The 19,341-nt window shown below is 43.5% G+C and overlaps 2 protein-coding genes and 2 non-coding genes across 4 annotated transcripts in view; 2 read left to right on the top strand and 2 right to left on the bottom strand.

The window, feature by feature from the left end:
- Positions 1-4,106, bottom strand: part of ACAA2 (acetyl-CoA acyltransferase 2) — a 32,851-nt gene extending 28,745 nt beyond the window's left edge. Inside the window, exon 1 of the mRNA XM_081801249.1 lies at positions 3,955-4,106. Within this exon, the coding sequence (XP_081657375.1) occupies positions 3,955-3,970 (16 nt within the window). The 5' untranslated portion in view covers positions 3,971-4,106. The remainder of the gene's footprint in view (positions 1-3,954) is intronic.
- A 609-nt stretch (positions 4,107-4,715) lies between these two features.
- On the top strand, positions 4,716-4,857 carry LOC115944256 (small Cajal body-specific RNA 17). The gene has a single exon (XR_004078822.2).
- Positions 4,858-4,935: 78 nt separating this feature from the next.
- LOC115944255 (small Cajal body-specific RNA 18) lies at positions 4,936-5,014 on the top strand. The gene has a single exon (XR_004078821.1).
- An 8,922-nt stretch (positions 5,015-13,936) lies between these two features.
- The window catches only part of MYO5B (myosin VB), a 278,618-nt gene continuing 273,213 nt past the window's right edge, over positions 13,937-19,341 (bottom strand). Inside the window, 1 exon segment of the mRNA XM_081802529.1 lies at positions 13,937-14,337. Within this exon segment, the coding sequence (XP_081658655.1) occupies positions 14,185-14,337 (153 nt within the window). The 3' untranslated portion in view covers positions 13,937-14,184.

Below are 19,341 nucleotides of genomic sequence, written 5' to 3'. Positions count from 1 at the left end.
GTGGTCATGGCTCCTATCTGATCAACTCTCCTGCAAATAACGATGACGGTATAGAAGAATGACTACCTGAAGGCCTTGGAGAATGAACAAAACTAGGCAGATATGGAGGAGATATGGAAGAAGGGAAGAGTACAGGGTAAGTGTCCCATTTATTTATGGCCTCTGACTTGAAGGCAAACAGTCCACACCACGTGAATGGCTAGAACTCAAGCTCAGTCTTACTGGCTTGAAGACTCAGAGAACTGAGTTCATGGCAACCACAGCCATTGGTAAATGAGAATGAATCTGGGAAAGGAAAGGACCACAGGCAGGAGCCCAAATCATATATACGACCTCTGTCTAAATATCTGGCTGACCCTTTAACCATGCACCCCTACAAACACCTTAGCTAAGGCTAACAGAACTGAATTTAGATTTGAGCTGTTGCCCTCTAGAGGGGAGACAGAGTTTGAGTTCAGCCAAATTAACTGCCTGCAAAAATAAATAGCCAACAAAACAATTGATAAATTAACATGCTTTGGAAGAACATAACAGAATTCAGGATCTACAATGTTTCATATGCAGCATCCATGCTACAATCCAAAATCAATGCACATATGAAGAAACAAGAAAATATGATTCATTCTTTTATTTTTTATTTGTTTTTTAATATGATTCATTCTAAGAGAAAAGACAATCAACAGAGACCAACCCCAAGATGACCCAAATGTTAGAATTAGCAGACAAGGATTTTAAAAGCAGTTATCTATTGTAACTATGCTCAAGGATATAAAGGAAAATATGCTTATAATAAAGGATAAGCCATCTCAGCAAAGAAAACAGAAACTGTAAAAAAAAAAACCAATCAAAATGGAAATTCTAAAACTGAAAGATATCTGAAATAAAAAATCCACTGAATGGGCTTCGCAGTGGCCCCTGGGTGGCTCAGTCGTTAAGTATCTGCCTTCGGCTCAGGTCATGATCCCAGGATCCTGGGATCAAGCCCCGCATCGGGCTCCCTGTTCCGTGGGAAGCCTGCTTCTCCCTCTCCCACTCCCCCTGCTTGTGTTCCTGGTCTCGCGGTCTCTCTCTCTGTCAAATAAACAAATAAAATCTTAAAAAAAAAAAAATGAATGGGCTTCAGAGAAGAATGGAAATGATTCAGTGACTTTGAAGATAGGTACACAGAAATTTTACCATCTGGAGAGGAAAAAGAAAACAAAAAACATGGGCACAACCTCAAAGTCTGACAAAGGAACAAAGGTTAACTCAATGGAGAGGGTAGTCTTTCCAGCAAATGGTGCTGTAACAACTGGACATCCACTTGCAAAAATAATTAAAAAATAAAATCTAGACACAGACTGTAAACCTTTCACAACAATTAACTCAAAATGGCTCATAGACTTAAATGTAAAATGCAAAACTATAAAACTTCTACAATATAGGATAAAATCTAGGTGACTGTGGGCTTGGTGGTAACTTTTTAGATTCAACACCGAAAGTCTGATCCATGGAAGAAAAATGTGGTAAGGTGAACGTCATTAAAAAGTTCTGCTCTGGGCGCCTGGGTGGCTCAGGTTATGATCCCAGGGTCCTGGGATCGAGTCCCACATTGGGCTCCCTGCTCAGCGGGAAGCCTGCTTCTCCCTCTCCCACTCCCCCCTGCTTGTGTTCCCTCTCTCACTGTGTCTCTGTTAAATAAAAATCTTTTTAAAGTTCTGCTCTGCAAAAGACACATAAAAGTAAATGAAAAGAACAAGCCACAAGCTAAGAGTACTTAAAAAAACACTTATTTGATTAACGACTGGTATTCAATATACGGATAAGGTCCGGAGCCGACGACCAAGAAAAAAATTCTTGAGAAGTCTTTGGTTTAACCACGATAACATTACCCGCGCAGAGAGAGCTGCTGCAACAAGGTCTTGTGGAGTGGCTGATTATATATACTCGGGAGTTGGGGATGTAAGGAAAAGGGAGGTTTCAAAAGAACTTTCATATGCTAACGAGGACCCACCTACAAAGATACCTACAAGATACCAGAGGCCTTGCCCTTGTTTTCCCCTCTAGCAAGGTATTAACATGAAGATGGTTGGGAGACTCCTGGAAGAATGTCACACAGGGCCCACCCAGGAGTGGGGGATGGGGGGAAGTTGCAGGATGTCCAGCTTATGCTTTGTCTTCAGCTAGCCTTCTACTCCCTCATCACAAATACATCTTAAAATTCAACAAATGAAAACCAACAACCCAGTTAAAAAGTGGGTAAAAACTCTTAACAGACACCTCATGAAAGATGACATAAAGATGACAAATAGCCGTATGAAAAATATATTCAACATCCTATGTCATTAGGGACATACAAATTAAAATAACAATGAGATACCACTACACAACTATTAGAATGGCTAAAATCCAAAACACCAACACCACCAAATGCTGGTGAGGATGCAGAGCAAAAGAAACTGTTGCTGCCGGGAATGCAAAAGACAAGCACTCTGGAAGACAGTTTCACTGTTTCTTAGAAAAACTAAAACCAAACCTATCCTCCCCATATGATCTAGCAATCACTACTCTTGCACACAAATGTTTATAGCAGCTTATTCATAATTGCCAAAACGTGTAAGAAAACAAGATGTCGTACAGCAGGTGAATGGATGTGGGACATCCATACAATAGAACGTTACTCAGCAATAAAAATAAATGAGCTGTCAAGTCATGAAAACACATGGAAGGGGCGCCTGGGTGGCTCAGTTGGTTGAGCGACTGCCTTCGGCTCAGGTCATGATCCTGGAGTCCCTGGATCAAGTCCCGCGTCGGGCTCCCCGCTTGACAGGGAGTCTGCTTCGCCCTCTGACCCTATCCCCTCTCATGTGTTCTTTCTCTCTCATTCTCTCTCTCTCAAATAAATAAATAAAATCTTAAAAAAAAAAAAGAAAAGAAAACACATGGAGGAAGCTTAAATGCACACTGGTAAATGAAAGAAGCCAATCTAAAAGGGCTACCGACTATATGATTCCAACTATATGCCATCTGGAAAAGACAAAACTATGTAGACAGCAATTACGATCGGTGGTTGCCAAGGGACTTGCAAAATGCGCTGATGTGACAGCACAGAAAAAAAATCCCACTAGAACGCAAAACCGGAACACTGCCTTCCTGTCTCAGGTTAAATATTAACTCATTTAGAGAAACTACAGACAGTAAGCAGGACAAATTAAGGAAAACTACTCCTACAGCATCCATTTCTGTTTATAGATTTGGCAGGCACGCCTAGTTGCCTTGAAAGGATACACAAACATTCCCAAAAAAGCCAAACAGCAGTAAGAGAACGATTCCTTGGGTGCAACGGGATGCATGCTAATAGAAAAACTGGGGGATTGGTTCTTCTTGTTCCTGAAAGTTAAAATTCCATTGACTGTGACCATTTGTTATGAGAAGGGAGTTTACAGGTGTTTTTTTTTTTTTTTTTTAAGTTAATAACCGTAGAATTTATGTACTTAGTGACTGCACTTTCCTGGAATCAATTTAAAGTAACGGAAGGGAAAGGGAATAAGCTGGTCTTGCAATAGAATGCCACCAAGCATGTGGCGGAGCAGGTCACTGGGGCAGAAATTCCCTGGAGACCCTAAGAGACCGTCTATTCGTCCCCATAAGACTTCTGCAACCAGGACCTGTTCGGAGGTGGGGACTCCTCTGCGAAGCAGCCCTCCGCCCGAGGCCCCCGGTGCTTCCGGCGCCGCCCGAATTTTCCTAACAGCTGAAAACAAAACGGACCGCGTGGGGGGAAGGGTGGTCTGCGCGAAGAAGGGTAATGACCTTCAAGGTCAGAAGCAAGCCTTGGTCTCGACCCTCAGCTGCAAACTGCACCGAAATCGCTGTCCCTAGTGCCTTACAAGTATGTTTTCTCCTTGACCCCAACAATCCTTCCGGGTTGGGCTTTCGTCAAGCCCCCTACAGAGAGACCCCACCGACGCTCACCTCGGAGCAGCGCCATGGCTGCGAGCGAGCAAGGACGCAAGGCTTCCCCTCCAACGACGAGGATAGGCGCCCGCCCACCTCCCGGCCTTTAAAGCCAGGGGCGGCGCCCCGAGGGGCCCCGCCTCCGCCCTTTCACCCACTTCCCGGGCCCGGCTGCCAGCCCTCCGCCTCTCCTCTGGCGGGCTGGTCGGAGCTCATCGCCCCTTGGGCAAGACGCCACCCTCCGCGCGCCTTCGCGTGGGAACCATAACTCTGCCAGCCGCCGGCCTTGCAGAAGAGAGCGTGCCTTGCCGGCGCCTTCCTTCCTCACTCTTGCCTTTAAAGATTTCACCTCTCTTTTCCAAAGCGAGACAGTGACTTGACTCTACCCCGTCCATCGTACCCTTGGCCTCGATAACCCGCCCCCCCACCCCGTAATCCCGTAATGAATGTTCCCCTCCATCCCGCAGATCGTAATCACTGGACCAGGCGTCCCGACACCAAGATGGCCCCAGCGTGGAAGGGGGCTCGAGGGGAGGGGGCGTGGGCGAGCGGGCTGGCGCGGGGCCGGAAGTCGGGTGGGCCGGGCGCGGAGGAAGGCGCGAGGGGATTGGCTGAGCCTCTGTCGCTGGCGGCGGGGTGCGGCTGCGCGGAGGGGCCGACGCACAGGCCCCTGGGCCTGAGAGGCGCGGGGAGACGGGGAGACCCGGAGACGTGGCGCCGGGTGGGGGTGGGCGCGACTGGCGTCCGAGGTTGGGTAGCGGGTGTCGGAGGGCAGGGAGTCCCCGAGTCCCCAGTGTAGCCCGCAGATGAGCTCGCAGGATTTTCCTTATATGATCGGGCCCCGTTGCTGGCGGCGCCGCTGGCCCGGAGCCTGAGAGGATTATGAAAACGTTTCCGGCGAGGTGTGGCTGGGGACCGGGGCGGGGAGGTGAGGGGCAGCGGGCTAGGCTGGAGATGAGGGAGAGTTAGGGAGGCCTCTGCCGCTGTAACTGTGAGCCCTGGTCGATGATGACGTGACCACTGCGCAATCTGAGTTCTAGGAACCAGGTGATGGAGTGTGTGCTGAGAACTGAGACCGGGCGAGCAGGAGAGCCACGGCGCCAGGGCTCGGGAGGGTCAGCTTCCCGTGCCTGGGAAGTTGCGGTGGGTTGCCTCGAGGTTTTCTGTGAACCCTCAGGGTGTGCCTGCCCTAGACTCCTGCTTTCAGGCTCCTGTAGCCTTCTTGCAAGGTGTTAGTATACTAAGTCCATCCTTCTTAGTATGAAAACATTTGAACATACAGAGAAGTGGAAACATCTATGCAGTGAACACAGACATCCACCACCTGTATTCTGCAATTGTTAACATTTTGCTGTATTTGCTATATCACATGTGTCCTTCTAACATCAAACCACCTTATTTTTCTAATGCAGACCTTAATACAGTAGTCTCCCACCCCCAGTGGGGGGGGGGAGGGGAGGGAGCATGGTCCCAGACCCCTAGGAGATGCCTTAAGCCAGTCAACTGCGTGTTTTGTAATGAAGAAAATAAAAACCAGAGAAGAGAATGTAAAGTGAATTATGCCTAAAAGTGAGATACAGGGGTGGAAGAAATAAAGAGATCTTTAAAAGTTATGGGGTTGGGCGCCTGGGTGGCTCAGTTGGTTAAGCGACTTGCCTTCGGCTCAGGTCATGATCCTGGAGTCCCAGGATCGAGTCCCGCATCAGGCTCCCTGCTTGGCAGGGAGTCTGCTTCTCCCTCTGACCCTCCCCCCTCTCATGTGCTCTCTCTCATTCTCTCTCAAATAAATAAATAAAATCTTTAAAAATAAAATAAAATAAATAAAAGTTATGGGATTTTTCAGACTCAAGTCTAGGGAAAAAACTGAGGGTTGCTGGAGGGGAGGTGGGTGGCGGATGGGGTAACTGGGTAATGGGCATTAAGGGGGGCACTTGAAGTAATGAGCACTGGGTGTTATATGCAACTGATGAATCACTAAACTCTGAAACTAAAAAAATAAAATAGTAATAAAATCTTACAGTGAAGTCTAAAAAAAAAAAAAAAAGATACGCCACCCTCCAAACATGCCAAAAAATAAAAATAAAAAAATAAAAGTTATGGGGTTTTTCATTAAAACTTTCTAATAATTCAAATGCAGAGAAAATTCTTGGTCTGTACAACTAGTGATTAGGGATATAGTGTCCTTTAATAAGAGAAGGAAGGTTCTATTCAATTTGCCTTTCACATATTTATTAAGATACCATCAGTAAGTATCACAATCTCCCACCTGATACCCTGCAAATCACTGGCAGCAAGTCCCTCCAAATTTACTAAGTTTTCTCTAATTAGAAATGTCACTAAAATGGGTGGATCCTAAAACCATTTGGTAAAAGGTTTACACATATAAAAACATGTAAATATATGTAAAGACATTTTACGTAGTCTCAGAGTATCACGAAGAGGAAAACGTACCTTTACAATAGAGAAATCTTGGGACTGTTAGCACCTTAACCAAATGACCAAGCTTCACATCACCAATAATGGGACAAACTGATGCCATGCACCCCCTCAAGGCATTGGGGGCACAACTCCACCTAAAAAAATGTCTGACTTGAATCTCATCCTAAGGAAATTTTCAGACAAATCCAAATTAAGGAACATTCTGCAAAACCACTGACCTAAACTCTTCAAAAGTGTTGATGTTGTGAGAAACAAAAAAAGCCTGGGAATGGTATCAGAAAGAAGGAGCTGGAGAATGACAATTACATTTAATGTAGGATCTTTCACTGAAACCTGGATTAAAAACAACCCCAAAACAAAACAAAACAAAATAAAAACCAGCAACTCTAAAGAATAGAATTGGGACATTTGGGGGAACTTTAATATCAGTTATATGAGCTAGTTGTATTGATGTAACTTTTCCTGATTATGTTAATAGTAATGTGGGAGATGGTCCTTTATTCTTAGGAATGAGCATGGTGGAGAGTCATGATGTCTGCATTTTCAAATGACTCCGAAAAAAAATGCATATAAATACCCTGGCAGAGAAAGAGAGAAAGCAAATATGGCAAAATATTACCATCAGAGAATCTAAATGAGGAGTATATTGTTGTTTATTGTTCTACTTTTATAACTTTTCTGTAGGTTTTTAACTTTCTCAATATAAGAATGAGAGAAAAAGTATATTTCAAGTAAGCCTAAAATTATCTGAAGCAAATTATTTTCTAAAATATGTAGTCCTTTTCATGTTTAACCATATAACCATTATATATCACACTACACTATGTATGTCAAAGTTATTTTATAATTTTTTTTGTCTAGATGTGAAACCTCATAAGATGTGTTAGGCGAACGTGATAACCACTACACTACGGAAACCTAGCTAAAACCTCATAAGATGTGAAGTCATTACTTTTAGACATTTAACTTGCAGTATTTTTTTTAAAAAGATTTTATTTATTTATTTAAGAGAGAGAGAGCACACAAGCCTCTCCCCGCTTGTAGAAGCGGGGGAGGGGTTGGGGGGGGCCGAGAGAGAAGCCGACGGAGCAGGGAGCCTGATGCGGGGCTCCATCCCAGGACCCTAGGATGAGGACCTGAGCCGAGACAGACGCTTAACCAACTGAGCCAACCAGGTGCCCTGCTTTCGGTACTTTTTAAAAAATGTATTATTTCTTTCTGTACTTATTTTTTGGGAAAAAAGTAGAATTAGCATAAAACTGAAGTCAGCGACTCTATTGTAAATCTGTAAATTCTAGTATTATGATTTCATTAGGATTTCAGAAATATCAAGGCTCAGCCTTATCTCCCACTTTTTCTGGATAATTTTCCTATGCTTAAACTTCCTAAAGCACTCAACATTGATGGTAGCTTAAGCAGCAGTGGCTTTAGAAGTTTCAGTACTGGAAACAGGAAAGCTGGTGAAGTCAGTAGAAGCTAGGACAATTTTAAAAAGTGAGTATATGAATTTGACTGAATGAGACAAGCGAGTTTACTAATCTTGAGTAGTTTGGAAAATTACGTATGTGCTCACTGTTAATCTGCTTTGGGGATAACTTCAGTTTTTGATAATTAGAAAAGGCGATTATTAGCTTAGGTGTGGTTTTGCCCTTACAACAAATACCTACTCTTCAGAAAGTTCAAGTTACGAAACAAGCACAACAGAAATGAAATGTAGACCGAAACAGACACCGATTTGCTGAACTTTCTCATTTTCTGTTTACTCTGTGTGGGCTTTAATACAGGCTGTAACAGGGAGACTACTCCCGGGGGCACAGCTTAGGGAACGGAGAGGCAGCTCAGTGAGAGGGTGTTAGGAGCTGCTTAGGTGACTTGGGGAGGGTCCAGAAAAGCAGGGCTTCACTCTGGGTTGGGTGCTGTCTGGAAGTAGGGACAAGTCTTTGGAAATCCTCTCTAGGAGGAGGCAGATCCGAGCTAGACTAGCCCGGCTGCTGGTGAGGTTGCGTTCACTCCTATTGCTGGGAGAGGGCAGGGTTGGGATTGAGTGGTTTGCAGGTGGTCTTGTCTCTGTCCCTAGACAAAACTATCAAGTGGTCTTGTGTTGTCTCATTTCATCACAGGCACAGAGCAACCTTGCCTGATGTTGGTGTTTTGTGAGATTGGGCACCAGGGGAGGACACCCTGGCCTGGCTGGGAGGGCCAGTCCAGCTTCTCAGACCACCAGGCCTTGCCCTAAGTGCCAGACCAGGTCCCGGATGTTGGGCTTCTTTGCTTTCTCAACTCTAAGTAGTTAAGTGTGTCTTGTATGAAGTTTGACTCTTCGCAGACAGTTTTCCTGTTGACGCCTTGACGGTAAGCCTAGACCTCTCCGGGTATGAGGTGAAGGCTTTCCTGAAGAGTGAGGTTATTCTTCCATCAGCTGCCCAGAAGAGATATGAGTCTATCCTTAGGTTGGAGGTTGGGTTTTATTATTTTTTTAAGGTTTTGGAGAGAGAGAGAGAGAGAGAGAGCCCGCGTGCGCATGAGCAGAGGGTAGGGGCAGAGGGAGAAGCAGACTTCCCGCTGAGCAGGGAGCCCAACGTGGGGCTCCATCTCAGGACCCCAAGATCATGACCTGAGCCGAAGGCAGATGCCCAACTGACTGAGCCACCCAGGCGTCCCATGGAGGTTGGGTTTTAGAGGTAACTTTTCACTGACTGGTATTTCTGTGCCATGAAGTATTTCACTGTGGTTCCTAGTGATGGATGTTTAAGGGCACCATCCCTGGAGAAGCCTTATCCTATACCTACAGGTGGGGCTGGTGACCTAGGTTTTAAAGATTTCCAGGTGATTTTGGTGTGTGCTCCTGTAGGTAAGAAATACCCTACCCATGTTTCTGTATATATGTTGTTTCTGGGCTCTCTATTCTGTTCCATTGGCCAACTGGTCTGGGCCATTTCCACACGTCTCCCATCTTTATAGTAAGCCTTGATACTTGTTAGGAAAGTTTTCCCTTTTTTTTTTTTTTTTAAAGATTTTATTTATTTATTTGACAGAGACAGAGACAGCGAGAGCAGGAACACAAGCAGGGGGAGTGGGAGAGGGAGAAGCAGGCTTCCCGCCGAGCCGGGAGCCCGATGTGGGACTCGATCCCAGGACCCTGGGATCATGACCTGAGCCGAAGGCAGTCGCTTAACCAACTGAGCCACCCAGGCGCCCCAGGAAAGTATTCCCTTTAAGGAAGGTCTTCCTTATCCTTGGGTCTTTGCACTTCCATATCAATTTTAGAATTAGCTTGTCTATTTTCCCCCCAAAAAAACTGTGGAGATTTTTTGATTCTTTATGTAGATCAGCTTGGAGACAACTGACAACAGTTTTGGGGTATTTGAGTCTTCTTATCCGTAAATGTGATATAATTTCTCCAGGTTGTCAATGTTTCACTTATGTTATAAACTCCTCCATACAGATCTTGTAAATATTTTCCATTTTTTTTTTCTTACGCCATATGCAAAGTTAACACCTCCGATTGAGTTGGTCTCTGGGCTCTGTGTCCCAGGCCACTGATCTACTCATCTTTTCCTATACCAAACTACTGTGTTTGAATTCTGCAGCTTTGAAGTAATTGCTCAGTAAGTCTTGTTATTTTACACCCCCAACTTGCAGGCGGAATTTTGCCAACCCAAGGTTTAAATGATCATGATACATGTTTGAATGTAGGTCCTAGAATGAAGTTTCTCAAGCAGGCATTAAAAATAAGCTTTTCAGCCAATGTATAGCTGTGGAGTTTTAAATTTCACTTAGATTTGGCACAGTACTTCATTCAAAAGTATTTATTTCCACAAATTTTTATCCACAGCTGAACATTATAGTAACTAATACAAGCATTTTTTTCTAAAAACAAAGGTATAGTTTACAGATTTGTTCAAAATGAAAAAATATTTTTATCAGTAGTATTTCTTCTTACAATGTTAGATTCACCCCAGAATATGATGTGAACCCTCTTCGGAGAAGCAGACTTTCATCTAAACAGTAGTTGCTGGCAAAATGTTATATCCAAATCTGGGTTATTTCTGATACAATATCATTTTAGAAAGTAGCTTAAAATCATATCTGATTAATCGCCTTTATTAGCATTAGAAATTTCTTTAGGAAAACCAATCTTTAGTAGCGATCTAATAAGAGAAAAACAAGTCCTATATTTGTCATTGCCATTAACCTCTAATTTTTCTATACCCCCTAATTCTCTAATTATGGCACCAGTGTGTGCAAAAAAAAAGGAATTTTGGCTATTCGGCTCATGCAGGAAATTAGAGAAACTGACTGCAGAGGAATATTCTAGGAGGAAAAAGGACAGGGTCCAGCCCCATGCTGTCACACTGTAGTGACTACTCAGTCCCATAGGCAGGAGAAAAGAGCTTCAATTCAGGATATATCCCTGCTGCCTAGAAGGTCAAACGTATGACAACAATTACATATATTCTAGGCAAAAGAAATGAATTCTAATTTATTTTCTATAATGCTAATGCATTAAGGCTGTAAGTAAAGAGTGGTGAATTGACGGTACCAGGGTTAATTTTTTCCTAAGTGTTCCAAGTTCCTAGTTTTGTCTTTTGTCTTGTTTTTACAAAAGCCTGAAAATTTCAAGTATAGGAAAATCAAGGGAAGAAACGGCTTTGGACATGCTCCATGGAAAGGGGAGAAACCATCTATTTACCTTTGGGTCTCACCTGCTGTCCAGGTACCATAAAGCTAACTGCAGCTACATGATCCAGGGAGAATGCGTGGAGGGAATATGCTTGTCAGCTCTAGCAAGTTACTAATATGTATATTGCACACATTACTACCGGTAAACAGAGAGGTCCCCTGTGATGCTGAAAACACAGACTGTTTATAAATATTTGATTCTTAATCTTTAAAATGCTTCTAATGTTTCAAGAGACAAAGCAAAACTCCACCATGATGTCGAACATTAAAATTCTTCCCACGGCAACTCATATTTCCAAGAAATAATTGACAAGTCAGTTATCTTAGTAACCGCCCAAGGCACATGGTGAGAGGGGTGTCAACTAAATTTTAAATAAAAAAGAGAGACAGGTATCTAGTGCGGAGTTCAAACCTTGATGTTGAATTTACGTGAAGTCATTGATTTCACGAAGTTGGAAAATGTAGAACTTTAAAAAGGCAAAGAATAAAAATGCTAATAAGTGATTAAAGTTTCTCTGAAGATGCTTCTTCCAGTCTCCAAGTGTTAAGTTAAACAGGGCCAACTGAAACATAAACCAGTTGCTGTCTTTGTTGTTAGTACTCTATAAAAGACTATTTGTTTTTAAAGCATATATAAATTAAGTACAGCTCCAGTGGAATGCCTCTCTCTTCTGGAAAAGAACTAAGTCTGCCATTTCTTGGGCTAGGTAGAGGACAATTCATAACCTCCCTACCCTCCCCCCATATTTATTCTAATTGCCAAGTTTTTATTCAATGAGTTCTTGGCACCTAACATGAACAGTGACAGCAGTGGTGACCCACAGAGAGGGAGAGAATGAGGGTATAAGACAGAACGTAAGGATAACAAGCCACTGCATTTATGGAATCATTGCTTTTCAAATTCTTTAACACACTCTAAACAAGGCCATTTGGGGTTATCTTGAAGATTAAGGTCAGTCCTTACATGCGAGACTCAGTTTTAACTGAAGTGCAACAACAAGCAAATTATACTGAACAAACAACTTTAAAAAGAGGTAGCCACCAACCCAGTAGGTTTAGACTGGCCTTCCAAATGAAGTCAGGGTGTGGGTTGAGGGGGGTTGCGTTGTGGGTTTCAGGTGACATAACTGTACCAGGCGAAGGGGGGGGGGACAGGCACGGCTCTGCAGATACCCAAGATGAGCCAGCCATGTTTACCGTGGAGATGTCATGCTGAGGTCATAGATTTGGACAGGGTGCTCCAGAGTCTTCGCCCAGGTGCTGGGCCTTGTTCTGCCCCAGCAGCCACAAAAATGGGGTGCAAGTGGAGCTAAAAGGACACAGGACCGTTCGGGGCTTGGAGTGTGCTGTGTTTCCGGGAGCTTTTTGAGTTGGTTGGCTCAGTAACAGATGTTGCGTGCATGTGTGTGCATGTGTGTGTGTGTGTGTGTGTGTGTGTGTGTGTAGGGGGATGTTCTACCTGCCATTCATGGAGAAATCTTATCTTCTTGATGTAACATAGCGGCTCTTCTCAGTTTTACAAACACCATTCGTTCTGGTCATGGGAACAACATACTGCTATCTACTAGAAATATGGAAAAAGTCACTAAAAAGTGGGTGTAGAGAATATGCAGGGTTTTCTAATTGAATGCCTACTGTTGAAGAGGCAAGAAAAAACCTATAAAAGCAGCGAACATAAAATCTGCTGTCATATTCTACTGAATACTGTTTTAGTCCTTTTTTCACAGCTGAGATATTTACCATGTTTTTGTGGTAAATTTTAAAAAATGTTGAAAATAGGGGCGCCTAAGTTGGCTAAGCATCTGCCTTCAGCTCAGATCATGATTCCGGGGTCCTGGGATCGAGTCCCGCATCGGGCTCCCTGCTCAGCAGGGAGTCTGCTTCTCCCTCTCCCTCTCCTGCTCCCTCTGCTTGTGCTCTCTCAAATGAATAAGATCTTTGAAAAAATAAAAAATGTTGAAAATAACCTGAAAAGGGAGTGTTGACCTAAGCTATTCTCACTCTTTAAAAATAACACACACCCATACATACACACAAACCCAAAAAAACTTTTGGATGCTGATAATCCCTAAACTGGATTTTTGGAAAGTTTTTCAAATTATCTGATTCTCAAGTTTTACTGTTTTGGTTACCTGGAAATACAGTGCATTATGTGATGCTTTTATCGGAAGTTTTATGGCATTAAGGGATTACAGGCTTTCACACTGACTTGTTTGGTTTTTCATCTGTAAATACAACAAAAGTTGGTATTCTTTTCTAATATTTAGATTATGTAGATTTTTGTGAAAGTTTTGTAGACTCCAGAAGCACGTGGACTAGCACTGAAAACAAAGACTGTCTTTCCATGTTGCTCATACTTTACGTTTGGGACCACAGCATTTTATTCCACAAACCCAAGACTATGCAAAAAGGGTTTAAGCATATGAGGGACAGAGTCTCCTGATTTTGCTTTAGAAACCAGTTCTCAAAATGCTTGGAGGTTAGTTACACCACTGTCTCTGCATCACCAGGCATTCAAAATACTTCTGAAAAACTTCTCAGGCGGCCCAAGTCCTGTACTTTTGTTCTTAGACCATCTCCCCACAAACTCGTTTGCACCAGTGGTTCATTGACCTGGGGAAATGTCACCCACCATGCGACAGCATCATGGTTATTAGTACCGTTATTTGTTAAAAGTCCTCTGAAGGCAGCTTACTTGACATATTTTTAATATTATTTTACTTTGGGCATCCTCCAGTTATATGCAAAGACCAAAACTGGGCAGCTTCCATTTTAAAGATGGGCACCTTTTATATGGCCGTGGGGGCTGCTGGGTGGCAGTAGATGATTATAATGTGTATTCGTTTAGACTGAAATCATATACTTAAAAAAAAAAAACTTCCATATTTCAAGTGTTTTTATTCTGAGCAGTACGTACAAAAAAATAATGCCAGATGTGTCTTATTCCGTACAGTTCAGCACTCTGCACCCTCTGCACAGGCTCTCAGTCTTTTACAGATTTAACAGACCCCTCAGTTCACTGTACGGTAGAGGCTTCCTTCTTGCTGTCACTGGAAATGACAGCTCAACGGCTGCTTCAATGGAGGGACTGAGCCCCTGTGGCTCCACAGGGGGGACTGCGCCTTGTCAGACCTTGTTGAGGAACTCCAGATTGAGATAGGCTGGGATGTGGATTGAGTCCATGGTCAGCGAGGACGGGTTGAATGGAAACAAGACGGGAAACATGTGCTTGGAGTCCAACAGCAGCTGCTGAGGGTCATTCCGCTCTTGTAGCTGCGCCTGTGGGGAAGAGGAAGACCACGTGAAAGACCACCTAAAAACAGCCAGTTTAGGGGAACTCACAAAAGTGAATCAGCGTGTATCACGGAAATATTTGTTAAGACAGGTTGGGCTTCAGGAGAACGTGGCCTCCTTGTCCCTGTGGCATCCGGCAGGGAGAGGGAACCCTGGTTTCGGCTTGTTGGAGCACTGATGACCTTAAGCTCTCCCCGAATTCTGGCAGTCTTTAAAAAAAGTTTTCCAGCGAAGGGAGAATAGAAAAATACATTTCAGGTGCAAATCGTGTGGAGAGGTACTGTGGTGAAGGGGTTAAGACCGTGGGCTCTGATCTGGCACCACCCTGGGCAAATTCCTGAACCTATCTATGCCTCAGTTTCCTCATCTGTAAACTGGAAGGAGGAGAGTGACATCACACAAAATGGTAGAGTGGGAAGCACAGGGGCTCAGTCCCTCCATTGAAGCAGCCGTTGAGCTGGAAAAAGCAATTGCTCTCAAATATCTTGGAACTCTGGAACCTGACTAGGCTCTTATGATAAGCAGGAGAGTGCCTGATGAAGGGGGAGGCTGCTTATCTCTGCTAAGGGAGCAGTATATGTGAACCGGCCACTAATCCCAGTCTCCAGCCCCCGTGCAGCTGCAGGGACAGAGGCCCACACTCTGGGAGAAGCTGGCCAGTGCAGTAGGGCAGGCAGTGGGACCTTGTCCTCTGGAAATCTGGGTTCATGTACTTGTTGGTCTGGTGTTCCCTGAGGGACTGTCACAGATGCCTACTGTGATTTTGGCTTCTCTTGGGATACAGTGGCTTCCTCCAGTGGTATTAACTGGAAGATTTAAAAGGACACATATCCTCTATTGGAGCCAGACATTTTAGGAAAAGTATAATAACTGAAATGAAACTTTTCAGTCACTAAAGGGGTTCAGCAGCAGACTTGAGCAGGCAGAAGAAATGATCAGCGAACCTGAAGATAACGCAATTGAAATTATCCAGTCTGAGGAACAGACAGGAAAAAAAAAATAAAAGTGAACAGAACCTGAGGGACCTGTGGGACACCATAAAGCATACCAACATATACCTTATAGTAGTCCCAGAAGGAGAAAAGAGAAAGGGGCAGCAAAATATTTGAAGAAGTAATGGCTGAAAACGTCCCAAATCTGATGAAAGACATACACCCGTGCCCCCCTCCCCAAGACTCTCAACAAACTCCAAGCAGAATAAAAAAAAGACCCAAACAGGGTCAAAAACATTCACACTGAGACACATTATAGTCAAATTATCAAAGCCCAACAACAAAGAGGGACTCTTGAAAAAACAGCGAGAGAGAAAGGACTCCTCACATATAAGGTATCATCAAGATTATGAACAGATTTCTCATCAGAAACCATGGAGGCCAGAAGGCAGTGGGGTAACCTATTTAAAGTCCTGAAAGAAACTCTTAACCAAAACCTCTATATCCAGCAAAACTATCCTTCAAAAATGAAGGAGAAATGAAGTCCCTTCCAGATCAACAAAAGCAGAGGAAACAAAAGAAAGTCCAGGCTGACATAGGAGGATGTTGGACAGTAACTTGAAGCCATAAGAAGAAATAAAGAACATAGGGAAATGGGAAGGCCAGCATTGTACTTTTGGCTTGTAAGTCCTTCTTCCTACACAATTTATACAGATGCAGACAACAATTATGCATTTCTGTTGATGGGATCATGTACAACAGATGTGACAGTAACAGTATAAAGGCAGAGGGATGGAGGTATGTAGCCTCAGAACCTGTGTACTATTGAAACTCAGTTGGGATTATTTAAACTATGTGGTTACAAGTTTAAGATGTTAGTTGTGATCAGCAGGATGACCACTAAGAACTAAAAAACATACAGAAAAGGAAAGTAGGGAATCACAATGGTACGCTACAAAAACTAAATGCACACAAAGGCAGTAATGAGGAACACAAAACAGAGGGCATACAGAAAACAAGTAGCTCCCCAGCAGGAGTGATGAATGATAGAGTTAACATCATGTAAAGCAGAGAATGGTCTCTGGCACTTGGTGAGTCCTGTGTTGGCCGCTGTTATCTTTACGGTATGCTCCTTTGTTCCTTCTGCCAGTCCATATCCCATCAACCGCTGAACCACGAACCCAGGTGGAGCTGTCCTTACACAAAGGAGACTAGTTAACGATGAGTGCTGCCAAGAGGGAAATCAATACATCCCGAGCTTGTAAGAACATGGGTCATCTCCTACTAGCTTAAGCTATCAAAATATTTTTCCTCATTAGGAAAACTCACCACCATTGCTTCAGGTAGTGACATTCTGATATGTTGTAACTTTCTAGAAGTTTCATCATTTTCCTGTTTTAGCCAAGACCAAGAGATCTTATCTGTTGAACTCATCCAGTATCTGCATGTTACAGGTAACTATCACTCATAGCACCTCCGTATTTTTTTTTTTTAAGATTTTATTTATTTGAGAGAGAATGAGAGAGAGAGCACATGAGAGGGGGGAGGGTCACAGGGAGGAGCAGACTCCCTGCAGAGCAGGGAGCCCGATGCAGGACTCGATCCCAGGACTCCATGATCATGACCTGAGCCGAAGGCAGTCGCTCAACCAACTGAGCCACCCAGGCGCCCAGCACCTCCGTATTTCTAAAAGCCTTCAAGTAGGGCTGAGGTCAGTAAATAACGCAGGAGCATTTGAAAAGTGCTGGGAAACAGGTTTTTAGAACAAAATCAGTGGGAGCATAGGATTGTGAGTTGATTCTACAGTGTCTGTGGGATGCATAAAGGTGAACCTGAATAATGAATGGAAAACACTTTAAATTTTCAGTTGTCAGTTTAAAAACCTCCATGTGTTTGGTATCACATGAAAAGCAGGCCAAATTTTTATTTATTGAGAGAGAGGGAGTGTGGGAGAGGCAGAAGGAGAGGGAGAGAGACAATCTCAAGCAGACTCAGTGCTGAGCACGGAGCCCTATGTGGGACTCGATCTCACAACCCTGAGACCATGACATGAGTTGAAATCAGGAATCCGATGCCCAACCGACTGAAGCACCCACAGGCCCTGGGCCAAAATTTTAAAGTAATTTTAACAGTTTGAAAAAGTAGCTTGAAATAATGGGAACAGTTTAGCAGAAGCAAGGACATTTAGAGACAAATAAGCAACCACTGTTACTAATTTAAGATACCAAATGGTGGCTGTGATGCGACCCTAGCAGAACGAACGGTCTCTCTAGGATCACTGAAGTTCAACAGTCAGCTCGCTCTCAGCTAGACTTTATTTATTATTACAAACCTGGTCACACAGCCTATGAAGGTGTACATAAAACATGAAAGGGCAAAAGGCTGTTAAAATTGTTTCATGGCACTTAATTAATGTCCTTTTCTTTCTCGACCTTAGGTAGATCAGTAGGCTCTACTCTTTAAAGGGTTTGAAGAAATTGTAAAGGATTGAGAGGAGGGTATAAAAATGGAGAAAAGTTAAATAGTACCTATAATTCAGCAGCAAACGGTGCGTATACCTACTTAAAATTCACGAGATAGTCATTTCATAGGAATTATCCTGTGAATCCTCCAGTGAGTTTAATAATCCCCTCAAATTTACATTTTTAAAGGTCAGCATGTTCTGTCCATATCACCCAAGCAAATGCTTTGCTTTAACGGGCAAATAGTATTTATCCCACATAAGATGTGTTCAAATACCGGAAGATGGCACGGATCATTCTACCCTTTTCTCTGCGTATCCTCTGTCTAGGGAGAAACGGAACGTAAAGCTACAGCTAGCAAAAAACAAAACCCAAATTTTTTGATAGCATCACCAGCCCGAAATTGGCAGCTGAAGACGACTCAGAATCTGACTCTGTGGATCTCCAGAGGCTATCTGACCAACCTCTGCTACTTTTTTCCCTCTGCCCTTAATTCAAAGCCAAAGTCTGATGTGGCAAAAATTCTTTGACCTTTGACTCTTCTTCTAAACAGTGCCATTGGCAACATACAGGCAGTTCCAGTTCTCCCTCTGATGTGTGTGTCTTAGATATTTAAAACCAGATAAGACTTTCTAAACTCGTACTTTGGTTCGTGTAAATTATCAGTGCTCCCCAATAATCCGTGGGGAGTCAGAGAGCCCAGTGGCTTCTCTTTTGTCATCACGAGTCTTCCTCCACTTTCAGGAGCTGACTGTGGCTGCGTCCTAACTGGATCTTTTCAATCAGCACCCCACCTTTTTGAGGTATCTGTGTCGGTCAATCCCTGCCTGCTTTCGCTATGCTCTCTGCATGTCACTGCATTTCCTCCACTGCTTTTAGAAGAACAGGATTCCATCTGACCTGGCATCCTTCCCTTGACCTTCAGCCTCCGGTTTCTACTTAGACATGATGCTGAAAAGTTCATTTATTCTTTGACATAGCTGATTTTCTCAATCTCTGGATCTCTACCTGGCAGTGGTGTAAGGCGCTCTGAAGAAAAATCCCAATCATGCGTCAAAGGGAATAGCTTCTCATTCCCCATGTGTTCTCAAGGTTCTTGAGTATCTTTCGGATAAACCCTCATTTTAACTCCCCTTTTCCTGACTCCTCTGATCACTTTCATCCATTTCTTTTTATCCTGGTTCCATATGTTGGGATCACACTTCACTGGCTAAAGAGGCTTAGACGTTTGAGAAAGTGTTGTATTTCCTCAAGATGTTCCCCACATATAGTAGCGGGAGAAATGGTCACGGTCTTTCTGACTCATCTTGATGTGATTCATTACGCGGATTCTGTCAGCTACAGTCACACATAAAACTGAGGCATTCTACTATTGCTACACCATTTGGGGTGTGAAAAATTTCCTCACATGTGGTGTTTTAACATTACAGTTAACTCCTGCGAGGTGTCCCAATTAATAGCAGACATTTGTGATCAGTTAAATAAGACCAAGATATCCACTGATCTATTTGGCAAAATTGGTAATTGGGGGATCTTATATAAGAGATGGGATCATAATTTTGAGCCTAACTTGTTTTGTGTTTATCCTTTTGCAT

The sequence above is a fragment of the Leptonychotes weddellii genome, chromosome 13 (assembly GCF_054177405.1).
Source record: "Leptonychotes weddellii isolate Sample4059 chromosome 13, ASM5417740v2, whole genome shotgun sequence".
Lineage (NCBI taxonomy): Eukaryota > Metazoa > Chordata > Mammalia > Carnivora > Phocidae > Leptonychotes > Leptonychotes weddellii.
The sequence above is the reverse complement of the archived record's forward strand: the minus strand, read 5'-3'. Positions and strand labels throughout refer to the sequence as shown.